The sequence below is a fragment of the Primulina huaijiensis genome, chromosome 16 (assembly GCF_012295235.1).
Source record: "Primulina huaijiensis isolate GDHJ02 chromosome 16, ASM1229523v2, whole genome shotgun sequence".
NCBI lineage: Eukaryota > Viridiplantae > Streptophyta > Magnoliopsida > Lamiales > Gesneriaceae > Primulina > Primulina huaijiensis.
The window spans coordinates 19,923,732-19,949,490 of record NC_133321.1 but is presented as its reverse complement, the minus strand read 5'-3'; the positions used below and the strand labels follow the sequence as shown (position 1 = coordinate 19,949,490).

The following is a 25,759-nucleotide window of genomic DNA, read 5'->3' as shown; positions in this document are numbered from 1 at the left end:
AAATCACGAAAGTACGATAAAGTGGATGACTTGCTTTCTTTCATTCCCATTTTTTTATATTGAAAAATGAGATACTGAATCGGGTAAAATTGAAGGAAGCCTACATAGGGATTATTATCCCAATAATTTATTTTCAAAAGATTTTTCGAAGAAACAAGTCGCCCGACAATTCATTTCTTTCCCAGAAAGAAAAGTTTGGAAACACGTTTTCTATTACCAACCAATTATTACCTTTGTTATTATATTAAATCTGCAAAATCTCCTCCAAAATTCCAGGCTGATAGAATCTAATCATCGGTCTACACAACAAGTCGGTACTAATTTACTTACGATTTGAATTATATGTTGAGATATAAATTATTTATTTTTCGTCAGTAGAAGCTGTCAATTTTTACGAACTTTTAGTTCCCTCTTGTTTGTCAGATCTAAGGTTCAAATTTGACGCAGTTTCGGAATTTGTTGCAGGTTTGAGGATTTCAATTCTGTTTCTATTTTCCGTTGCTAATCATAGGTTTGAAAAAGATAAGCAACGATGTTTTCGGGACTCTTCGCAAAGCCTAAGCAAGAGACGAATGCTCTTGCTACTTTAGACAAGTTAAACGAGGTGCAATTCTGATCCCATTTTTTTTAAATCTTTTGTGTAAATGAATATATGCTGCAATCTAAGTATTTATTGTTTATTTCTGCTTCTAGTATCATGTGAGGAAACATCATCACGTTTATAAATTTATTAATACGGAAAATACTTTTGTCATGAAATTATATGGGAGAAGATAAGTTATTCTGTAAATGGTGAAAAAAAATCAAGATCGTTTTCAAATCTAGAAATTCAGAATGCAATCCATTTGGTTCTATACAAGCAGCATAATTTACCTATTCTTCCTTTGGAGGTGTGCAGACTCTTGAAATGTTAGAGAAAAAAGAGAAAGTTCTCTTGAAGAAGGCTGCCGCAGAAGTCGAAAAGGCTAAGGACTTTACTAGAGCTAAAAATAAAAGGGGTATGATATACTTGTGAAGTTGCTGTTCTTAAGTTAAATAGTAGTTAATTAAGTGTGCTCTAACATTTTATGAGATTCATTTACCTCTCGGGGTCACACCTAGATTTCAATAATCCACTAAATAATGAGCAAGTGCAAAGGTATTATTGCAATTAAAAGATTCCCTCATTTATATTGGAACTCAACATCTTGATTGTGAATAGTGTAGATTTATTCTTTGAGAGCTTTGTCAAGATACTCTTGAATGTTACAACTGGACGTTGAACTCACTTCAAGTGGATTGGTGGCCCTCCTCCAAAGACTTGCTTCAATCTCCCAAAAGTTATACAAAATATCTTCTCCCACAGGCTTCCGTGCAATCTCCTGAAACCAAAAGAACTAAAATATCATGATGAACAATGATGTTAGCTGCATTCTGTGTGTTTAAAGACCAAACATCAGGAGTAAAAGTGAAATGTTTACATGAAACTCTTGTGTAATGGAAATATGAACTTCTATTTTTTTCCCTGCAAAAGCTTCGACATAAATCCTTAACTCAATCATTTTAATGAGCATACTGCAGATATTTGAGTCAATCTTGAAAAAGATTCAGTGGTGTCTTACAAGGATACAGACTTTCCCAATAGTTAGGAAAGTTGCTTCCAAATACATTCCACAACCTGCATGGAAATTTAATTAATATATTTTTACATTAAACATTCTGTGCAAGTAATCTGTATTTTAATTGTAAAATTCGATCCTTCCTAGGACATGAATTTGCCTCAAACCTATATCTCGATATGTCGTGTCCATATTAAGTAATGTCCATATTAGGTAAAATCCAAATTGCTTATGATAATTTGTCAGCACAGCAACTGTGTTAACTCACCATCGTAGCAATTAATTTACAACAGAGCCACCGAGGTCTACATTAGACATGACATGGTGTCATTCGGCAACTTTTCTATACAGTAATTATCATAGACAGAGAGAAAATTACTTAGCATTCAGTTTTACTTTTATACTATTGAATGTGCCGCACAAATTTCAAGTCATATGTGTGTTTTCAATTTCTTAAGATTTCAATTGCAGTATATTCAGTGAAATGAAATTCTTGTTGTATTTTAATTATTAGCGGCCATACAATGTTTAAAGAGGAAAAAGCTTTATGAACAGCAAATTGAACAGCTAGGAAATTTCCAATTGCGCATTCATGACCAGGTCAGTTTATATTGATGTAGTTTTCATGATCACGTAGCTTTTCTCAAATGTCCCTGTTATCTTGTATGTGCACCTCGGTTCCAGATGATAATGCTAGAGGGGGCAAAAGCCACAACAGAAACGGTTGACGCTTTGAGAACTGGAGCAGCTGCAATGAAAGCTATGCAGAAGGCCACGTAAGCTGCATTGCTCCCCACTGAGCCATTTGGTTGATTAATATATTGCAACAATGAAATCTAAAGCAGGAAGAAATTCTAGAGCAGATAAAAACCACCACTGACACACGTGAAAATGAAATTAAAGAAAATAAATAAATACCTTACAATATGAATTAATAACCTGGCACCGCTTCACATTATTCTTATATGTATCGCTATAGCAAACTAATGAACCAGAATACACATTTTTAGCAATTCTAGGCTAGTGGCCTTGCGCCTAGAGTCTAGAGATATACCATGGGCAACCCTTTAACAAGTCGCGTTCGCTTCGGCGTAAAACATGCAACTTTAACACTCAAGGTGAGTTTTAAACACACTGCAAATGAAAAGATTTGTTGTCATTTTAATTTAATGTAGTAATCATTCTTATTTACTTTACTCAGTCTAACAAATATTTGGCCCATCATGGTCGAAGGGCTTGTAATTACGTAAGCCCACGTGAAACAATTTCTTTCTACATTTAAATTTTAAATTTTTTTCGCACAATAACCTCTCTTCTATCAGATGTCAGATGTGCCACTTGACTCGCGTCTTAAGCCTGGCCTCTAGTAGTGTGCTTTGCGCTTTCATTAACTATAATTTCATTATTAATATAAGGTTAAACAAATTAGCTTAGTGCGCCACCAACTTTATCTGATTCACGTTCTATTTGTGTTTTCATGGCATTGCAGTAATATAGATGACGTTGACAAAACAATGGATGAGATCAATGAGCAGACTGAAAATATGAAACAAATTCAGGAAGCATTATCAGCACCACTTGGTGCAGCAGCTGATTTTGATGAAGTAAGCTGTGGTTTCTGACAGCTTCATCTTCACATTACTTGTTTCAGTTGTTTGGAAGGATTCTCTTACGCTTTATTCCTCCACAGGATGAGTTGGAGGCAGAGCTTGAAGAACTTGAAGAAGCTGAGCTGGAGGAACAGCTCCTGTATCCTGCGACGACGGCTCCTGCTGCTCCTATTCGAGTTCCTGCTGGGAGGCAACCAGCAAAGAAGGTCAAAGATGAGGACGATGAACTTGCTGAATTGCAGAGGGAAATGGCCCTTTAAGCAGGTATTTTCTGACCTGGATTAGTAATCAGCCTCTTTTTAATTGAAATTAAAGGACTTCTTTGGATCATGCAAATTCACTATTGGTTATTGGCCTTTGATGAAATATCCATATATAAAACATGTGGCAAAGATGCATTTTACTTCGTCATATTCGAATGTAGTTAAAAAAAAACACTGTAAAAAAGGGCGTAAAATCCTGTGATTTAAATATATATAATCATGTACCTATATGCGCACTTTTGTGGTTATTTAATCGAAACTCTACACTTTATTCTAGTAATACTAAAGTTCTTTATTATTCTTCGTTAATTAGCGTATATGAGGAAAATGATTTAGAAATTGGTCATTAAAGATTGATATTTGATATTCAGCTGTTTTATATGTAATTTCTAAGAAGACTAAATCTTCAATTTTAATTGGCGAAATGTGTGTATTTGAGTGATCACAGCTTCAGCTGTTGGCCCATTTTCGGATTGATTTCGTGGAGGTTACGTTCACGGATTTAGGGAACTGTATATGCATATGAGACTAGATATTTGTGATCATCTACACGCATTTTTCTTTGCGGCATTTGGGAGTCCATTTCAAGTATATTAGCTAATATAAGTGATTCAGTTCACTCATTGAATCGTTATTTGTGCTAATATTATGAAAAGGACGTCTAAGACTTCAAGTTTTATATGTCAAGTGTGCATTTTCGCCCACAATTCATTAAAAAGTTGAAAAGATAATAATAATGGGTTAACTTGAAAATCTGCTGCAATTGAAGCTCATCTGATAATCATATTTCAGTAATCATCATAATGCTAATAATGGCATGATAATGAAATTATAGTGGAGAATAAAGTTACACGGAAAAAAAAAAACTTTAAACAGAATATATGAACACACGTGCCTCCATCAGGGCTTCAATTGAGCCTAGTTACTCGAGCTCAATTATTCTGCTCTTGAGCTCGAACTCGATCGAACTCAAATTTCGATGTTTGACTTGTACTCGAGTAAATCTCTGCTTACTCAGTTTAAACATACTCGTTTCTTTTGAGTAACGTTGACCTATCTTAAGACTCAGCTTGATATTATTAACATCAATTGAGCTAAAGTAAATTTGATATGGGTCCGAACCAAACTTCGAGCGTTTCAACTGGTACTATCTAATTCCGCTGGTCTAATATATGATTCTCAGTCTCATTTTTAAGATTCAATAAACGACTGTGCTACCCTTGTGTCTCATTTATATGTTGGTAGGAGTCAATAATAAAAGTAAAATATTGAGAAAGTTCAATAAATATTATATTTAACAAGAAAAGGGTCAAACACATTAAATACATATTAAATATTATATTTAACAAGAAAAGGGTCAAGCAGCATTCATGTGTCAAAGGGCTTGCTTTTAGGCAGAAATATCATTTTCAGATTTTCAATAAAACAATTGAGAACCCCAAAAGAAGGGAAATTTGAGACTTTTCTTTTTATGTTTTGTTTTGTGCAGTTCATCTACTGTATTCTACCAATTAATCAATAGAGTCAAACGTCCTTTTTTGGTTTCCCCCTCTGTCGGACTTTTGCTTTGTTCTTTTACGCACAAGGGGACAAAAATCATCACGCGGTAAAATTTAAAAACAAATAATTTCTTCTTTTGTCCCTCGTTAAGATTTATAACTCCGATGTATTTGTGTCTACGGGAGATGATTGCTATATACCTGTGTAAGCATGTTCAATTTTATTTAACTAGGGCATCTCCAGTTACGAACCCTTCATTTTTTAACACCCATTGACCCTCACAATCATAAACCCAAAAAACAACTATTTTGATCCCCACTATCCAATCGCACCTTCCCTTTGTAGTTGGATTGTGATGTAATTGGGTTTAACGTCGACATCAACTTTCTAATACTGATTAGATATTTTTTACGGTCAGTACTACCCCATCGACTTGGGATGGATATGGTGGGGTTGGGCAAATAACTTGATAATAAATATCGAAATAGTTCACTGTTGTAAAATATATATTGTTCGTAATTTGAATCGAAATTAAACTTAAAACTATAATATTGCTTCTTCTGAGAACAGTACATATGAATAATGCTTGATTTAGTTTATTATATTGCCTCTTTTGTGAATTAGAACATTCATATGAATAAAATGCTTGTCAAAAAGCGTTCGTAACTAATCGTGTAGGGGATTTTGGAATAATGCTTGATTTAGTTTATCGTCTGCAACCCCTAAATAAATACTATAATATTAAACAAATGGAATTACAATCTATCTATCCCACGTACACAAATGTTCGTTAGAATGACTTACGAGGTAGATCTAGAGACCATTGATTCTCGTTCCATACAAGACAAATACGACTCCAGAATACACAGAGAATTTAGACTTTTAATTTACAAGATTACAAATTCCTTGGAAAATGTTATCCTCCACAACCCCTAATAATAATACAATAATAGTTCCAAGGAACCACAACAAAATAGAGATAAATTGATTAGCACACCGTATTAACAAACCAACTTCTATGAGTCAGTCCGCTCGCACGATCAGACTAATCAAATATGAGTTGACCAATTTGGATCATCCAGATAACCCGAACCCAATTCATTCAATAAGTTCCGAGACCCATCCAACATCTGGATCCGTATTCGGAAAGTCAACTAGTCCGACCCGAAACTGCGGGTATTCCATCAATTGAGTCCTCTTGGCAAGACGTTTCCCATATGTCGCAAGGACCCAATCTCGCATGTTTAAGGGCACGGGTACGAATAGGAGTAGATGGCAAGCTAGTGAACTTGGTTCGGATCATTTTTGAGCTACGGGGCAACCCGAATTCGGCTCCCCGAGAGGGTGGGCTCATACCCAAGCCCATGCCCATTTTCATATTGTTGACTTGCAAACGCCCTCGCATCGCTTCAGCGAGTTGATCGACTGAGTTTATGTTCATTAGCTCCCCACGGGCCAGCGGCGGTGACAATGTTTTCGGAGACACCGGCGGCGAGTATGAACTGGATTTCGGCGAAGATCCGAACAAACCCAAGGCTACAAACGAGACGCCTCTAAGTACACTTGGGGACGTGTCTGGGCTAGTAGCATGTGGCAAAATTCGTAGCTGCTCCGGCGTGTGAGCGAAGAAACAGACGCGACGCCGGCAGCGAGTCCCATCTTTACACGGCTGCGTGCGGTATCGAGCTGGGTGGAGCCAGCACTCGAACACGCCGTGTGCATACTCACAGGCGTCGCCCCTTTGGCACGCACCCTTCCGAAAATCCGCGCACGGGCTGCCGGAATAGTGACACCTCCGCGGGTCCCGTCGGCGAGCCTTCTATCCCGGATGAGCAAATGGGCACTCCGTCCAGTCATGAGACCTCGCACGCACACATTTCCTCACTTTAAACTCGAACATCCGGAAATCATCGCACGAGAACGCGTCAACCAGAACTTCAAAATCATCTGAATCTTCATCCGCTCCCTCGACGCTGTCGTCTTTGTTCGACGGAAGGTATCCTAGCAAAGCCGACAAAGCACTTTCGTACTGGCAACCATCGTTTGCATAAATATCATGGGTGATGCGAGCCAACGGGTCCTCGACCGTGGGATTGGACCTATGAGGTTCTCCGATCGTCATCATCATTTTGTACTATCAGTTTAGTGTAGTGGCACTGTCTTGATCGCCATGCGATCGAATGCTGAAGGGTTCAATTTAAACTGATTTTTTAACCATGGTTAAAGAATTAGAGATAACTATGGTTGGGTTCAGATGCTGTTGGATATATGTGCAGATATATTTTTTGGCAGATTCTCTAGAGGGATGGGTTAATTTACAGCCTTTTGACTTGCGGGAGATGAGATATTTATCTAGCGGAGTTGAATTTTCAACCAAATGCTTCGCTTCGATTCGATTCGAAGTACTGCAACATGCTGTGTCTTTACAACAGTACTCGTAGTGCAATCTCATATATGTTCATAAATTTACCGCCTAAAAGATGAAAGGGAATAAAACGTAAATATTGGACCGATAATGAGCTCGATTTTCCCACTGTTTTAGATAGAGATGGAGAACATGTTTTATTTATTTATTTGTGGAGAGATTATTGAAATTGAATTCGAAACTAGTCTCAAAACTTAGTCCGGCGTTTTATTCAATAGCTTTTGAACAATTTTCTTTCAATAAAATGTATGTTAGTTATTGATGGAATAGAATACTGCACCTCATTGTCCATGACACTACCTCATTGTCCCCTACTTTTCTATCGTTTGTTCGTGACGTAAGTGGTAATTAACAAAGTTTTTTGTTTACCGGTCTACGATTTTTTGTATTTGTTTACGAGCCGATCGTCTACAATCATGTGAACCCTTTAACGAGCCAATCAGATCTTTCTATTCCGGTCTACAAATATATAGACTCATTTACTAGCTAATCAAATCTTTCTACTTTGATCTGCATAATTGGAGCAATTAAAATTTTAGCAACTATCATTTTCCTTACTTGATTGTTCCATATATCATTATGAAAGTTTGTGTACCTTGTTAAAAAAAATCAAGTACTAGACAAACACTTTGATACAAGGTATCATCGATATTTTCATGATACTGAAGCTGATATTATGTTAGGAAACAATTTCTTACAAATATTTAAATCATATACACAAGAAAATGAGACTAGAAGATTATTGTTCACAACAATATGCGATTACAAAGTCATAGTCCATAGCTAATAGAGATATTTTATAGAAAAATGTCAATCGAGTTTCGTAGCAAGCATGGTGTTGAAGGAAAACTTCTGAAAGCAAAAACGAAAGTATCTCTGGAATATGTCAAGAAAAGTATCAAAGAAAATTATAATAAAGATCCATTGGTATGGTGGGATAAAAATCAATTCAAAGTCAGCCTTAAAATCATGAAAGACAAAGAATATGAATTTGTTAGATGCAATCTTATCCCAATGAACATAATTGATCAAAAGAATATGCAAATTATTATCAAAGAACATCTGGACATTTGACTAATCAAAATTGGAATATCATCATACAACAACCTAGGTTTTCTGGTAAAAAAATCATAGTGATATCAAAAGAAACAAACTCATGTTGCTTATTAATTATCAATCAAGAAATTAACAAAATATTGGAGTTTGATGGATATTTCATATCTAGCAGAGAACATTTGATTAATTGTATATGCAATGTTTAAATATTCTATAAATGTAATTGTAAGTCTGGATTCTATCCAACTTGGATTGAAGAAGAAAGCAAAAAGTTCACTGCTTTCTCGACACCACAAATACACTACATTTGATAAGTATTATCAATGAGATTGATAAACTCACTCCAGATATTTCAAAGAAAGATGAATAATCTATTTAAAGATTGTTTTAATTTTATGTTTGTGTATATTGATTATATTTTAATATCATCTAAAAATATGGATGAACATATTAAACATTTAGAGATTTTTTTTATAAAGTTTATAAAAAATAATGATTAATCTTATAAAAAAAGAAGGTGCTTGTTAATACAAAAAGATTGAATTCTTCGGAATTGAAATCGATGAGTCATGAATAATTTTGCAAAAACACATAATAGAAAAATGTGCAAAATTTTTCGGATATACTAAAAGAAAATAAATAATTTCAAAGTTTTTTGGGAAAAATACATAAAAATGTTTAGTTAATTACTGAAAAAAATGCAAGATTACATAGATAAAAGAACACACAAAAAGAATTAGCCACCTAAAGAAGATTTGTAAAAATCTTCCAAAAGTGGTTATTCTTCAGATGAGACGGTCTTACGAATTGTATTTTGTGATACAGATTCCTTAATTGGGTCATTCATGAAAAAATATTATTTTTATGCTAAGAGTATTATTTTTTATTGTTAATATCGGTAGTGTTGACCCGTCTTACAGATAAAGATTCGTGAGACCATCTCACAATATACCTACTCATTTATTTATCTGTCAAATCATTATTTTTTAAAATATATCCGATGCCTTTAGTATATTTGTTTAGAACAAGCATAATTCCCAATCCATTTCCATATATCTTAGCCCCTCACGCATCATTATTATTATTATCAAATAAAAGAGAACAAACATAATTCCATTTACATGATTTTAATTATATAAATATTATATTCTCTCTCGATAAATGTAACCAATGCCTTGTTTAAAATTGGATATCGTGTGATCCACATTCTCAAATCTTGTCCGCAAAAGTCCCAACATACACAAGGAATGTACGCCAGAGAGTAGAGTGCCACACCCCATAATACTTTACACTAGTTAAAAAATTTACATGTAAAATCCATTTTTAAATTATTATCATGCAAAATTCCTAAAATATAAAAGTAACATTTAAATACTCGGGAAATGATAAAAAAATAATAATAATAATAAATGGTGACAAATAGAAATATACCGGACGAAGATTGTTCTTTTTCCCATTTATAAAAAAAAAAGATAATAAATTTCTTTTTTTTTAAGTGACGATTGTCAACTCTATCGAAATTACGCGTGATACTTTGTATGAAACTTTGGTCCATAAACAAAGGGTAGCCTTGGATTCCCTTCATGGGCCCATTATCGTTCGATAAATAATATAATGGGCTAGCTTTGGATTCCCTTCATGGGCCACTTATCATTTAAACAAGACTACAATGTTTATTTTAATTATTATTATTGGGTATGAAACATGTACGCGTCTGTGTATATATATGGGGCAAAAACTTGTGTGAAACGGTCTCACGGGTCGTATTTGTGAGACGCATNTTTATATTTAAATGAGGATCAAAATATAATTATAAAAAATAGTAAGAGACTATATTATAATTTTGATATATTAATTAAAAAGAATAAAAAAATACCCAATAAAGATATGAACTTACAATTTGATGTTTAAAAAACAAATATTCTATTCACTAAACTACATGTAATTTACATCAAAGTTTTAACACTTTATTAATATATATATAATTATTAAAACAGATCATGACATTAAAATTTAATTATTTTATGGTTTTAAATTTAATAATATAATATAAATAGTATATGTATAATTAATGATCTTCATCGGTCTGTTCAGTTCGGTTTGGTTTTCGATTTTTTATTTCGGTTTTTCCAGTTTTCGATTTTAGAAATATATAATCTGATATCCGAACCATTTTTCTTCGGTTCGGTTATTTTGGTCGGTTAATTCGCTTTTGGTATAATTATTTATATTAATAATATAAATATATTGTAAAATATAATATGATAACTTTCTACTTGTTTTCTTAGTAAAATATTTAAATATAAGGTCTAAATTAATTAAACAAACAACAATCAACTAAAAATTATTCAAAATAGTTTTTCATCAACTAAATATCATATCAAAATATATAATATAAATAAAAATATAAAGAAATTATTAATTTAATGAAATTTCGGTTTTTTCGGTTTGTTCGGTTTTGACATATATAATCTGAAACCGAACCAAATAAATTTCGGTTTTAACATTTATATCCGAATTACAAAATTCTGCTTTCGATTCGGTTCGGTGTTCGGTTTTTTCGGTTTGAATTTTCGATTTTTTCTGTTTTATCCGAATTTTGAACAACACTGTGTATAATAAGGGTGGAATAAAACCAGGAATATCCAATATTTATTTAATTAATTTTAATTAATGGACATAAGGGAGGGAGCCTTGTATTAGTTTTTCCCAATGTTGACTGACTAACTAAATCGCAGTGAGATTTTCAACAACTGAAATCGCAAAACAGTGGTTCTGAAGGATTTGGATCCGCTGTTCTGCTTGCCGATCAGTTCCTAGGTAAAAGTTTCCTTTTTCTGTTGGACGGATTGAATCTTTTATGCTGAATCTATTTCTAAGTCACGAGGATTTTAATTTTTTTTTTGGGTAATGAATATCTAAGAAATCTCAACACTCTCGCAAACCAGCTTGCTGTACATCTTTCTGAATCATCGGGCACTGCTAAGAGTCCAGCATCCCTTCAATCCATGTTGGCTCTGGATCGGACATCTTAATCTCTGATTCATGAGTTTAAGTTGAAAATGAGGCGACGTGTTTATATAAACGACGACAATCTAGCTGAGGATCTCTACGGTGATAATCGGATATCTAACAGAAAGTATACCATATGGAACTTTCTCCCAAAAAATTTATGGGAACAATTCAGGTAAACTAGTTGTTTCTGCAGACCCATCAGTAAATTCTAATGTGTACTAGAAAAATTGGTGTTAATCAGTTTATGCATACTGGTGTTGCATGAATAATTATATTTATATGTGACTGTGATGCTAGTTAGTTATTAACTTGCCTCCCTTTCACTAAGAGGATGAGCTACGTTTCCCTTTGATGCACTCGTAATGGAATTTATTTTCCAACTTTTTTTGGCCTCATCGTGGTTTCCTTTGGACAACTGTGCCCTTGCCTCATTTATTTACCTACTATTTTTGTTTTAGGAATCTCATAGCATATCTGTTTTCAGCACTTTTACTTTCTTCTCTCATTTTATGCTTCATTTACCGTTTCAAATGTCTACCAACTGGCTGCATGCAATTTTATATGAGCGAAATGTTTTATGTCCACATATTGTTTGTCATAATCTGCATAGAATGCTTTACATTATTTTTATAGTCTCTAACGATTCTCTTTGTTTCTAGCCGACTTATGAATCAGTACTTTTTGTTGATTGCGTGCCTTCAACTATGGCCTCTGATAACTCCAGTGAATCCTGCTAGTACATGGGGTCCTCTTATATTCATATTTGCAGTCTCTGCAACAAAAGAAGCATGGGATGATTACAATAGATATATCTCCGATAAGAAAGCAAATGAGAAAGAAGTGTGGATTGTGCGGCAAGGAATAAAAAATCTGGTATTTGGTGCTTCATTTTTTATTTGCTTATGTATTATTTTTATTATATTATTTTCTAATTTTCTCTCTCCATTTCTTATGGGGTCAAATGGGATCCATTTTGGCTTTGCAATTTTATGTTTGTACTTCTAGCAATTAGTTCTAATTCCCTAGTTGTTAAAAAGAGAAGAGAGGCTCCTTTAGTTCTCTCTTTACTGTTGGTTTTCATGGTAAAATAATTTCTGCTAATTTACTATTCTATTTCCCATTGTTAATTGTCATGAGTTCAAGTGCTGCCACTTCAAGGTGGTTGGTCTTGGATGCACTTGAAATAGAATATCTTGGTTCTGTGGTTTGAATAGCTTGCTATGCTTCTCTGAATGAGTGCAGGCAAAATGTAATCAGGCAAAGTAAGATTAATGTTGTCCGAAGTCTTAACCAGGAACTGTTACTTTGATTCCTATATAGATCATTTTCTTGTAAAAAACCTGATGCTTGTTATGTTCTGAGATTTATAATTTACCCTTTTGACAAGCATGGGTTATCATTATGCTGCCATCGGTCAATGTAGCATATAGAATAGATGAAACTAGTGTTTTGGGATAAACATGATGCTTGCCGTGGAATGCTGGTTCTGTCGTATCAAATCATTTATCTTTTGTCCTCATAATACTCTTCTAGATTCAAGCTCAAGACATTAAGGTCGGTAACATTGTTTGGCTGCGTGAAAATGATGAAGTACCTTGTGATCTTGTCCTACTTGGCACTGCTGATCCACTGGGTATATGCTATGTGGAGGTAAATATATTTTTCCACCTTTGCTTTAATATTTCATGTTGGTTTCTTACCCCGTGTTTAGCTTAATTTTCCCCCTTTAATTTAAAATTTTATGTGTTTTTACGATGCTTAACCGAGATCACACAGTAAATGGACACTTGCAGATTTTCTTTATATGCTCTTGTTCTTTGGATTTTTCCAACTCGATATTTCTTGATACTGCCTATAATAGTTGATTATTTTTCAAAATTTTCAAGTGTGTTGGAGGTTTTAGTATTAGCTATTGGACAATAAAAGTTAAAGTGAAAGTGTCCATGAAATCAATGGCAAGAAATCAATCAAGTAGACTATGCCTCAGTACAAGATTTTATGCAATTAAAGGGGAATTCAGAGAATTTTGCCAGTGTTAGTTGAGATTAAAGGAAGTTTGTCTAGTAAGTCACAAAACGGGATTGGAACATGGTAATAGAGAGAGAATTTTTTGAAAATGCTCGTTTGAAGGCAGCTTCCTTTGTAACTCATCTTCATCAACCAGTGTCATCATATTTCCGATCATCGCCGACCACATCTCTTCGCTGGCTGCCGCCAGCTGTCGGGGCATTTTCTCTTCGGCTTTTTTCACTACCATCTTGTTTTTTCTTCCGTTATTCATCTTAGCTGAAATCCTTTTAATATCCAAACCATTTGAAGAGCGAACCTTAGCCCTGGGACCAGATTCTCATCTTCGCTAAAATACACGTCACTTTCAAACTGAATCTCGAACCTTAGCCCAACGACCCAGCTTCAGTAGAGAGAACCTTAGTCTTGTGAACCCAAATTTCCGAGACTAAGTTCATGAACCATGAAGTGTCTAGCCCTACAAATCCAACCTGTTGAACCAAACCTTGTGAATCAAGCCCTGCTGCGAACCTAGACATGAACAGACGGGAATATTGGGACCGTTCCATCTTTTGGGTAGTAGAAGGACTTAAAGTCAAGCAAAAATTGTTTCTAATCAAGGTGGGTAGGAGAGGGGATTCAATCTGTCTGACACAAAAAACTAGAAATGCAAGGTACATGCTGGAAGCGGACTTTGAGTGCGCTGTGCGCCCATTGACTATGGTCGAAAATGTGGGACTACATTAACAATCCAAAATCATGTCCGAATTTCAACCGGTTCAGGGGTAAAGAAGCAATAATATCTATGCAAAAATATGTCTATGGCCAGTTTTCTTGAAGTGTCTAAATATGGACGGACGGGCTATAGGTAGTGTGTCACAGTACCAAGTGGACATTATGAGGGGGGTGGAAATGCTTGGCAAACGACGTATCCAAATTTATGCGGAAGAGGAATGTGAATGGAATATATCCACGAGCAGACGGATTCGAGCAACCATAGCAAACTGGAAAATTCATATCGAGTACAAGAGATTCATGAAACATGGATGCATATGAACACTTTCGTCCGTATTTGGTTAAGGATTGGAAGAAAGCACTTATTATCACAAAAGAATGTGTTAATATTTCTTGGGAAATGGTGCATATCGTTCTTGGTAAGGCGGTTAAAAGGCGGATAAATATGTTTCCATTCCAAGCCATTAAAACAGTTTGGTTGCCGAACAACGAAGATGACGCTTCCTTTTATTTGAAATTGAAGATATGTTTCCTTGAGAAGAAAGTTGCCCTGTCTTTTGAGTGTTGCAAGAGATTATTAGGAAGATGAAGTGTTTGAATGCTCTAACAGTTGAGTGAGAATTTTTGGGATACCTTGGGACTTGTGGACGACAGATCCGTTCAAGAGTATAAGAGAGCAATGTGGAGGATTGGTGGACATTAGCCAGGACACTATTTTGCTCAAAGACTTGTCGGCAACCAAAATTAAAGTTGTAGGACTTGTAAGTCGTTTCATTAATAGCTTTATGCAGATTCTAACACAACGTGGCCCAATGGGTGTCTCTATTGTTGTTGATTCAGTCAATATATCAGCGTACGACATTTATGAAAACCGATCTTATATAACTTTCGCGCTTTTCCATTTTACAATGTTTTGGAAAGCTCTAGTCCCAACAAAGATTCAAGTATTCTCGTGGGCAGCGGTTCTGAGTAAGTTGTCGACCTCGGAGATGATGCAAAAGAGATGATCTACGTGTATTTTGTGCCCAAATTGGTGTGTGTTGTGTCGGAATGACAGGGATACACATGATCATATATTGATTCATTGTACATTCACGAGTGGATTGTGGGCGAGAGCTTTAGAGGAACTGAGATTGGTTTGGATGATGTCGAAATCCACGCAAGATTTATTCGATACAGATCTTAGACAGTTTCTTGGCCAGAGAGGCATAATTTTTTAGAAAGTGGTGGTTCATGACATATGTTGGTTCGTGTGGATGGAGAGAAATAGAAAATTTTTTGATAATGTTGAGGATACTAGGAAATAGTGCTGAGAAAATATCAAGATCAAAATATCTATTTTGATTGGATCTCATGTAGAATTTATGAATATGTCAATATCATATTTATTGAGAGATTGGACTCTTGTGTATTATTTATAGTGCTAGAGTCTTGTCTAGTATTTTGTTGTGAGTGGATTACTTGTCCGCTTATTGTATTTAAAAACTATTAAGTATTTAATAAAGTATCGTTTCTTATAAAAAAAAAGAAGTTGGTCTGCAATATTCTGTATTTGAAATTACAGGAAAATGATTTGTGATATTCTATACTCAGTTGAGATTAAAGGAAGATGATTTTCTCATATCCTATCTTCCAGTTTAGAGTTCGACTTAAATTTTGCAGAAACACTCCGTTTTAATGGTAATTTGTAGCCATGTTATAACTGTTGAGAAGATATGTCAAAGACTGATAATATGTGATGTGTTTTAGCTTTGCTGATTTTTCCCCTTTGAATTCTTTGGTTATTCACATTTTCAAAATTTTGAGCTTAATTATCGGGTAGTATTCTGAAAATGATCTCGTGTTCTATAACATTGTATTGTACTTGTGAACATGAATAGTTAGAAATCTCAATACTTTGATTTTAATATCGTATGTTTTATGCTATGACAAAGTTCCTAGCTGATATACCTAATTTTACAATATGGAAATTAATAATGTGTATTTTTTTGTAGACAGCAGCACTAGATGGTGAGACTGACCTGAAAACACGAGTGATACCTTCTGCTTGCATGGGAATGGATTTTGAGTTGCTGCACAAAATCAAGGCAAGGCATTTTGTTTGCATTTAAATAACCCGATGGTGTGCAGGAAACAGAATTAAATAATATCCTCTTTACCAGGGAGTAATTGAGTGTCCAAGTCCCGATAAAGATATTAGAAGATGTGATGCAAACATGCGGCTGTTTCCTCCATTTATTGATAATGATATATGCCCGCTGACCATAAAAAATACAGTTCTTCAATCATGCTACTTAAGGAATACAGAGTGGGCATGTGGAGTTGCTGTTTACACAGGCAAGTGTGTAACTATTGTGAGCTGAGATCAAGCTGTATATTAGACATTAAACTTATTACTCATTTAACTGCAAAATTGAGTTTTCTTTAGGGATACCGATAAAAAAACATTATTATATTTTTCTTTTGGTAAGAAGGAGCTGCAATTGATAAGCAAGATACCATGAGAAGTGGAAGAGGACTTTTACCTCCTATTTGGATGAATGGTTCTGAGCTGGAATGCATTGTTTGTATGTTTTGCAGTTCTACCGGGAGCTAATCTATTTTGATCTGTAAAAGGATTCGTCATTACTGATAATTTTTAAAATTTACTGTAAAGTTACCATTAATAGTTACAAACACCCCCCTCCTCGTCCCTGTTCTCTGTACTTCTTTGGTTGCACATACTTGGTTTTCATTTGGGTGCCAGTACTTCTTACATCTCTTTTTGTAATTATTTGTTGATCCTGGACTGCACTAAATATTCCAAATTGCTATGCTTTGCCTCCTACTCCACCTATTTGTTAACAGAATTGGTGATCTTAATCACCGTTTTATGTGTAGGCAATGAAACCAAGCTAGGCATGAGTAGAGGAGTGCCCGAACCAAAGCTTACAGCTGTAGATGCAATGATTGACAAATTGACTGGAGCAATATTTGTCTTCCAGATAGTTGTCGTTATTGTTCTAGGCATAGCTGGGAATGTTTGGAAGGATACAGAAGCGAGGAAGGTTTGTTTCATTAAGAGACTATGTACTTGTTGCTTTTGTCTTCAGTAATTAACTATTCCACATTTTGTTGATTTGCCTTGTAGCAATGGTATGTCCAATATCCAAATGAAGGGCCTTGGTATGAACTGCTCATCATACCTCTGCGATTTGAGCTTCTTTGCTCCATTATGATCCCCATATCTATAAAGGTAAACATTTGAGTCTTGTAGTTATAGAATCAATTTTCATGGGTAAGTTGGAGCCCAAAGACATTTAAATATTTTAAAGAAATTGTGATCTGGTTACATTTTTGTTAGATACCCTTTCTGTATCAATTTATGAGATTTGCTATTTGCAATTGGCAATCACAACTTAAATTAACATGTGACGGTGATTGTGAAATCATTATCTTGGTATACGTTCATTCTTCTCTGATGAAGGTATCCTTAGATCTTGTGAAAAGCCTGTATGCAAAATTTATTGATTGGGATGACCAGATGGTTGATCTAGAGACTGGAACTCGGTCTCACGTGACCAAGTAAGAAACTTTAGATGCTCGTGGCATTTTCTGTGGCTATACATGCATGATTTGATATATTTGAACTCTTTTCTTGTATTTGCCAGCACAGCTATTAGCGAGGATTTGGGGCAAGTTGAATATATATTGACAGATAAAACCGGAACGCTTACTGAAAATAAAATGGTATTCAGAAGATGTTGCATAAACGGATCTTATTATGGGAATGAGACTGGGGATGCTTTATCAGGTAAAATTATTTGATGTATCTGGAGTTAGCAAATATCTTTCAGTCTTAGCCCATGAAAGTTTGATTATTGCTAAAAGTCATTTCATGTGCATCATCTATGATTACGGTGTGATGGGACTGTTGTAGTTTCTTGTCTTTGAACATAATTTTTGTTAGTACTAATTCTATCTGCTCAGTTATTGTAATAATTAAACCAATATAATCTTATATGTCTTGATACTATATCAAACAAAACTGTGTATACTTGCTTTTGTTGTATAGATTTGTATGTTCTATTATGGTGATTTTTTTTGGAATTAGAGAAAGGAACGCCTCTCAGACTTCCCTATATGAAGCAGAAAACTCGTGCATGCTATTTACGTTTGATGTCCGATTTTGGTGATGCCTTAACGAAGCAACAAATGGTTGTTACACGAGATTATAATTTTGAATTTGGATATAAAGTTGGGTAGTGTCATAGTCATTTGATGTTTGCTAAAGTGAAAATCTCATCCTTGTGGTACTAGTTGCTAGTGTCGTTGGTTTTCGTGCAACATTTGTTGATTTTGTTAGTGTACATGGTTTTACTCATATTATTTAACAGAATCCTTTTTGCAATTCCTGGGTTCTGCGCATGCAAGGATCCTTTTAGGCAGACATATGAAGTGTAAGGGATTGACCGTCCTGTATTTTTCCATGTCCAGATGCAGAAATGCTTAATGCTGTCTCGAGTGGAACTCCTGATGTGATTCGATTTCTAAAAGTTATGGCCATTTGCAATACTGTTATTCCCGTGAAAAGGTATTTTGTTATCAAATGCTTGCCACGATAAGAATTATACAGAAGAAGCCAGAATTCTTTTTGATGTTTAGTGTATTTAACGATGTCTGTGGTATCATTCAATCTATTGGCCATGTCTGTTGCTGCATTATCTTTGTTTCCCTATGCAGCAATAGCGGCACAATTTCATACAAGGCACAATCCCAAGATGAAGAAGCTCTTGTACGTGCTGCTGCACAGTTGCTTATGGTTTTTGCGAAGAAGAGTGGCAATATTGTTGGTAAGCATAATGGTTCTGGTGTATTCTAGGCATTGTCAATAAGCATGATGCTTTTCGGTGTATTTTGGTAGTTTATACGTGAGATATCATAAATTTCTTGGTTATGCAGACATCAACTTTAATTCCTCGCTAATACAGTATGAAGTGCTAGACATTCTAGAATTCACTTCTGATCGGAAAAGGATGTCTATAGTGCTTAAAGACTGTCAAAGTGGGAAAATTTTACTTCTGTCTAAAGGAGCAGACGAATCTATTCTTCCTCACGCACGTGCAGGTACTTTTTCATGATTTGTTGTCGACTTTTTACTCATTGCTGGAGAAAGTTGAAAAATTTGTTAACGGGTTGTATGATTTTAAACTCAGTGCTTGAGAAATCACACCCGGAAATTGGACTACTACTTCACGACCTTCCATTAACTTGCATACTTCATACCCAAGGTTGCACATGCTTTGTCTTTTTTGCTACACAATAAAACTATAGAGCATCTGTGTTGAATTGATTTCTGATAGCTTTATTAATCCTGGAGATGGACCTTATTAAAGGTATAAACTAGTTATAAATATATTGGAAATATGATCGCAGTCCAAGAAATATACTTTTGTAGCGGGAAAAATATTGATTTTATACGATTACCTTTAAGAATATCATTGTCAGTCTCTGTTCCACGTTCTTTAACTTTTGGAAGATTTGATCATTATGCATATACTACTGGTCATGTTAAAAGGAAAAAATGATTACCAGATGCGTTTGTTGCCTTTTATTTTTGTGAAAGTTGATTCCTCTAGTGATTTCGACTGCTCGATTGACCAAAGTCTATTTACGTATTAGAAGCTTCATTTACGTTCTTGGCTGATACAGTGAACATTGAACAACTACATGTTGGACCATTGAGTCTACTCTATGCTTTTATTGTTCTTGGCCACAATCACTTAAAATCTTCAGCGAGTTTATGTTGACACACCCATAGACCTGGTTGGGTGGATCTTATCTGTTCAGCTTGAAATGTCATGTGAGATTAATTCACATCATATTGAGCTAGCAATACATCAATTTAAAATTGAATACACTTTTTGTCAACATGATCTCTCTTAATTGAAATTCTTAGGTAACCATAAGTAGCTATCATGTCCCTATTTTGTTCCCAGATATATATTTCGTAGTCCAAGAACATAATTTACATTTAATCTTTATCATTTTTTCCCACAAATATTGTCCTTTTATTTGCATTTATACTTGTTGCTTTGCCATCCTGCTAGTTTCTTTTGAAATATTTATCAGTCGGTTTGCTTGTTCTGTTTCAGCATTTGCCCAAGGGTTTTAACTTTTGGTTCCCACAATATCGATTTTCGTTTTGCAGAATAGGTTGGAATTTTTTCCTTGTATATTTAAATGTGAAGTATTTGTCAGGGCAACAGATACGGACCTTTGCTGAAGCTGTGGAACAATATGCTCAACTAGGCCTCAGGACCTTGTGCCTCGCTTGGCGTGAATTAGATGATGATGAGTATCAGGAATGGGCGTCATTGTTCAATGAGGCTAATAGTACATTAGTGGATAGAGAGGTTGTGCTAGAAATTTTCCACATTTTGTTTCTCGTTCTTTTCCACCTGGCTAAGCATCTGTCTATGCATGTAGTTATATGTTTATTGCATAACAAGATAGTTACCTTTTATAGAATTTTTCAGTGGAGAGTGGCTGAAGTCTGCCAGAGATTAGAGCATGGTTTTGATATTCTTGGTGTTGCTGCCATAGAAGATCGCTTGCAGGTAATCCTGTTTAATTAGGGAAGTCCTTTTCTAGCAGATTCACTGCGCGTAACCTCTATGTTTCCAGCTGCAGCTTCCTTAATCTTTTACTGGTGCAGGTTTTCCCATTATGCTTATTCTCTTCTTTTTTTTTTTTAATGAACAATCTCATCATGCTTATTCTCTTCTTATAATGACCTAGGATGGTGTTCCAGAAACAATCCAGACACTCAGGAAAGCAGGCATTAACTTTTGGATGCTGACTGGAGACAAGCAAAACACTGCTATTCAGATTGCTCTTTCTTGCAATTTCGTGTCCCCAGGTGATCTCGAGTTTGGCTTTGTTTTTGTATAGTACTAGCTTGTAACAATTTAAACTTCAGAAAATAAATGAGTACCAAATTCACAAAAACAATACTAGGAATTCCGCTTCATATATGTATAATCTTACATGTCAAACCAGCTTCATTCATTGTTGACAGAGCCGAAAGGTCAGCTTCTGATACTTAATGGGAAAACTGAAGATGAAGTGTGTAGGAATCTAGAAAGAGTGTTGCTTACAATGAGAATCACGGATGCAGAACCTAAGGTATATTTTTCATGTTCACCAATCACCATTTAAGCGGAACTACAATTTGTAGGTACTTAGAAAGTTTTGTGTTTTTTACGTTCTTTTTGTGTTAATTGTTGAAGCAAAATGATGTTCAATCTACTGTTTGTTCAGGAGGATTCTTAATGATTAATCATCTTGTACAAAGAAACAGATAATTTGACATAGTTATCAATTCATTTGTGTGCCCTGAATATATGTAGCATGAGAAAAATGTAGTGGGTTTTACAATGTACAGAAATTGGCCCTTTTTAGTTGTAGCAGTACGGAATATGCAAGTAAAATCCCCTCGCTCAAAAAGTGTATGGGTATGAAAGTGAAACTACCTGCGCACAATCAATTAAGGTTCCATATTTATCATACTATGTTTCTGTGTAATCCTTTTGGGGGTTCTTGCAATATTTGAGTTCTATCAATGAAACTTCACTGTATTTCATTCCTACGCAATTCATTGATTGGTTTAAAGATTCGGAAATTTCTTAAAACTGAGATTCTGTGTCGCAGGATATAGCTTTTGTTGTTGATGGGTGGGCTCTTGAGATTGCCCTTAAGCACTATAGTAAATCATTCACAGAACTTGCAATTTTGTCGAGGACAGCAATATGTTGCCGCGTTACTCCATCTCAAAAAGCACAGGTACCTTTCTCAATATCATTTTAGTATCCATCTGCTTTACTCACTTGAAAAGTTGGTGTATGCGTATTCTGGTCTCAACAGCATCATGATTGTTCTGATTAATGGAAAAAGGAGAACCTAGAAAGACTTGAGCATATTATGCATCCTCCTTTGAAATGATATTATAGGTTTATACTCACCTTCTTATCTGGGTAACACCAGTGAAGTTTTTTTTCCCCCATCACAGCTTGTAGAACTTTTGAAATCATGCGACTACAGGACACTGGCCATTGGGGACGGTGGAAATGATGTCAGGATGATTCAACAAGCTGATATAGGGGTTGGCATCAGTGGCAGAGAAGGACTGCAGGCAGCAAGGGCTGCTGATTATAGCATTGGAAGTAAGAACTTCATTTTTCTATTAAAAATTAATAGGATCTTTATGTTGTTCGACTACCCAGAGTTGCTGGGACTTTTTATTTAATTTTCCATGAAGTTATAGCGAAACACTTGTAAACTATTGAAATTTTTATTACTTGCTATGATTTGAAAGCAGACAACTATCGTAAGCGGGTATAGGAAAGATATGAAATTGCTTTGTGGCCTGTGTGCATGCGTTACTGCTGAAGATAGTTTACTAGCTTAATAAACTAGTGTATTTGAAAGATATTTAGAACTCTACATGCATTATTAATTTTTTGTTGTGAGGAGTTCGTATAATTTTCCCTTTTCTTTCGGTTCTTCCTTCCCGTGTTCATGAAAAGTGCTGTGGACTGATTTTAAATGGCCATCTCACGTTTTTTTAGACTCAGTGTTTTTTCCCGTAAAATGCAATTTATTCCATCCGAAATAATGTTCCTTGTATCCACCTGCATGAAATATTCATCGACTCACACATCGATTCACTCTAAATAGGTTTTTTTAATCTTTCCAGGGAGAATAGTGTAAAATTGTTTTGGCAAAGCATTCATATGTGGGAATTGGGCTTGAGCTATATCTTACATTATACCAAGCAACCACTAATACACTAAACAATTCCTGTCTTGCAGAATTCAGATTTTTGAAAAGGTTGATACTTGTGCATGGACGCTACTCTTATAATCGCACGGCATTTCTTTCCCAATATTCCTTTTATAAATCCTTGCTGATCTGCTTTATCCAGATTTTGTAAGTTTCTTTATTTGATTTCCACTTATTTTCATTTCGTTCCTGATATCTAGCTGTAATGTTATATTTATCTGCAAAACTAGTTATTAACAATAGAATGCTTCCAGTTTCTCTTTCATTTCAGGCATCTCAGGGACCAGTCTTTTCAACTCTGTCAGCTTGATGGCTTATAATGTTTTTTACACTAGTGTTCCCGTGTTAGTCAATGTCCTTGACAAAGATCTCAGTGAAAAAACTGTAATGCGACATCCTCAAATTCTATTTTACTGCCAAGCTGGAAGGTTAGAATCTGTGTTCTTGCTACACATTGTTCATTATTGTTTCTGTATGTTAAACTCAAGCGTAAACAGCAGGTCCCAATTTTCTCTCTCTTTTAAATACTACTATTTGGTATATTGACTAATCAAGTCAAACTTGAAACAGACTTCTTAATCCTAGTACATTTGCGGGATGGTTTGGGCGATCTCTCTTTCATGTGAGTATCTTTAGTTTTTTATTTCTGCCTTGTTTTCTTACACAAATGCAGTGAAATGGTTCTGAGTGAGGAAGAAATGTATTAAAGTCAGAAATGCAAAACAATCTACCAGTTTCTATTATTTTCCTTGGACATCCTTGTGGCAATCTTGAAGCAATCAACCTTTTGGTCACGAATACAGCGTAAATTAATTTATAGGCATAGCAAGAAGAATTGGATTATAAAGATCTCCACAAAAACATTTTACATCATTGGACGAAGGTTGGCTGCACCGAGAATTAATCGAGTAAATGAGTGAAGCACTATAAACCTTTTTCCATGAATGGGTGGTGGCTCCTATTCTATAGGAAGTTGGAGCCCAAAAGCAGGTGGATCATATCTGTCTGGAGCTCAGAACTTAAATTAACTGAGCCCATTATCAGTCCACCATCAACTCATCCTGTGAAGTTTATTTTGTTTGTTGTTCCTATTTACTTTGGTGAAATTGTTGTCTTTCCATGGCAAAGTACTTAGTGGTGTTAATTCTCTATGCTCTTCAGGCAATTGTTGTTTTTGGTATGACCATACACTCTTACGCTCTTGAGAAAAGTGAGATGGAGGAGATATCTATGGTGGCACTATCTGGATGTATTTGGTTGCAGGCATTTGTTGTTGCAATAGAAACCAAGTGAGTTACCTCTCTCTCTTGCATTTTATCTTACAACACGGTCATCTGATAATCATCATGTGATGAGTGGGCATTTTTATATTTTGTTTGAAGCCTTTTAATGCAAAAAATTAAGTTTTGTTACTCTTACAAATGATGATAATTGGTCTGTTCTTTTACTACAATGCAGTCAAAATTTTAATACAACTTGCGGCTTTAAACCAAGTATGAAAATAATTCTTTTTCCTTGAAATTATATGCAAAATGGGAAATAGTTTCTGGTTGGTCTCAGGTAGTTTATGTTTCTTTTCTTGTTCAAAGTAGTTACCTTTTGTTTGATTTTTTGGATTGTTTTTGCAGCTCTTTTACAGCGTTGCAACATTTGGCAATATGGGGGAACCTGGTGGCCTTCTATGCCATCAACTGGATTGTTAGCGCTCTCCCGTCATCCGGGATGTACACAATCATGTTTCGTCTATGTAGGCAACAATCATACTGGTGCACAATGATTGTAAGTTCACTTTTTCAATTCTCTTTCCCCCGTACCCTCCCCCAATTGACACTCTCGTTAATTTTTAGGACCGTGTGCATTGTTGGTATTTCAGGTAATTGTGGCGGCAGGAATGGGTCCTGTCCTTGCTTTGAAGTACTTTCGATACACATACAGGTCAAGCAAAATCAACATACTCCAACAAGCCGAACGTTTGGGAGGGCCAATCCTGTCACTGGGGAACATTGAGCCCCAGTTGAGATCTTTGGAGAAAGATCTTTCCCCTTTATCTATATCACAATCCAGGAACCGCGATTCTGTATCCGAACCTCTGCTGTCTGATTCTCCCAATGCCACCAGACGTTCTATCGGAACAGGAGCACCATTTGATTTCTTCCAGTCACAGTCTAGATTATCTTCTATTTATTCAAGAAATAGTAAGGATAACTGAAGATTTCAAAGGTGAATAATTTTTAGGATAGCATATTACCTGGTTTTTTATTCAGTTGATTAAAATATATAGGGCAAGCTTACTCTTGAACTTACTTCACAAATTTTGATAGGAAATAACGAATACTTGTACTTTCTTTTGGAAAGAGCGAGTAAAGGCAGATATATGCAATTATGAAGAGGCAACTTTTGGATCCAATATTCATGATCGACTTCAACTAATTTGGAGCTAGTTCAAGGATGAAAGCCAACTGATACCGGTGAAAGTGAACACTACTTTGAAAAGTCCCAAACCCTCCTGTTGAAATTGCTTCACCCTGTGTGTGCGCATTGCGTTCATCTTCCACTTTTGGGAAGAATACTCAACAGAACCGCAGTGGAATAGCAATAAAAGATATCGATCAACTGTACAAAAATTAATAAAAGAATGGTGGGTTTTGATCTGAAAGTTTCTGCTTTGATTTTACTATTTGAATCTTCAAAAATTTTATCAACAGAAGAACAATCAAATCTTAATTA

At 35.3% G+C, this 25,759-nt stretch overlaps 2 protein-coding genes and 1 pseudogene across 8 annotated transcripts; 2 read left to right on the top strand and 1 right to left on the bottom strand.

The window, feature by feature from the left end:
• The first annotated feature begins 109 nt into the window (after positions 1-109).
• LOC140961744 (vacuolar protein sorting-associated protein 32 homolog 1-like) lies at positions 110-4,193 on the top strand. Of its 5 annotated transcripts, XM_073420420.1 has the most exons (8): positions 110-310; positions 466-604; positions 899-998; positions 2,113-2,198; positions 2,283-2,374; positions 3,088-3,202; positions 3,289-3,472; positions 3,920-4,193. In XM_073420420.1, exons 2-7 carry the CDS (start codon positions 533-535, stop codon positions 3,466-3,468), a joined length of 645 nt encoding a protein of 214 aa, XP_073276521.1. In that variant the 5' UTR covers positions 110-310; positions 466-532; the 3' UTR covers positions 3,469-3,472; positions 3,920-4,193. The 5 variants fall into 5 exon arrangements, with proteins under 5 accessions (XP_073276521.1, XP_073276520.1, XP_073276523.1 ...); XM_073420419.1 differs by lacking the exon at positions 3,920-4,193 and having other exon boundaries at positions 3,289-3,619; XM_073420422.1 differs by lacking the exon at positions 3,920-4,193 and having other exon boundaries at positions 145-310; positions 512-604; positions 3,289-3,619.
• A 1,474-nt stretch (positions 4,194-5,667) lies between these two features.
• On the bottom strand, positions 5,668-7,272 carry LOC140961743 (zinc finger CCCH domain-containing protein 20-like; annotated as a pseudogene).
• Positions 7,273-11,139: 3,867 nt separating this feature from the next.
• Positions 11,140-25,705, top strand: LOC140961154 (phospholipid-transporting ATPase 2). Of its 3 annotated transcripts, none has more exons than XM_073419458.1 (26): positions 11,140-11,272; positions 11,401-11,639; positions 12,127-12,340; positions 13,001-13,117; positions 16,204-16,296; positions 16,372-16,546; positions 17,090-17,256; positions 17,340-17,444; positions 17,676-17,773; positions 17,860-18,002; positions 18,686-18,782; positions 18,932-19,041; positions 19,151-19,315; positions 20,450-20,604; positions 20,728-20,808; positions 20,990-21,110; positions 21,270-21,376; positions 21,902-22,033; positions 22,260-22,413; positions 23,062-23,179; positions 23,287-23,460; positions 23,603-23,654; positions 24,194-24,321; positions 24,661-24,811; positions 24,906-25,252; positions 25,388-25,705. In XM_073419458.1, exons 2-25 carry the CDS (start codon positions 11,515-11,517, stop codon positions 25,239-25,241), a joined length of 3,318 nt encoding a protein of 1,105 aa, XP_073275559.1. In that variant the 5' UTR covers positions 11,140-11,272; positions 11,401-11,514; the 3' UTR covers positions 25,242-25,252; positions 25,388-25,705. The 3 variants fall into 3 exon arrangements, with proteins under 3 accessions (XP_073275559.1, XP_073275558.1, XP_073275557.1); XM_073419457.1 differs by having other exon boundaries at positions 25,354-25,705; XM_073419456.1 differs by having other exon boundaries at positions 24,906-25,705.
• The last annotated feature ends 54 nt before the right edge of the window (positions 25,706-25,759 follow it).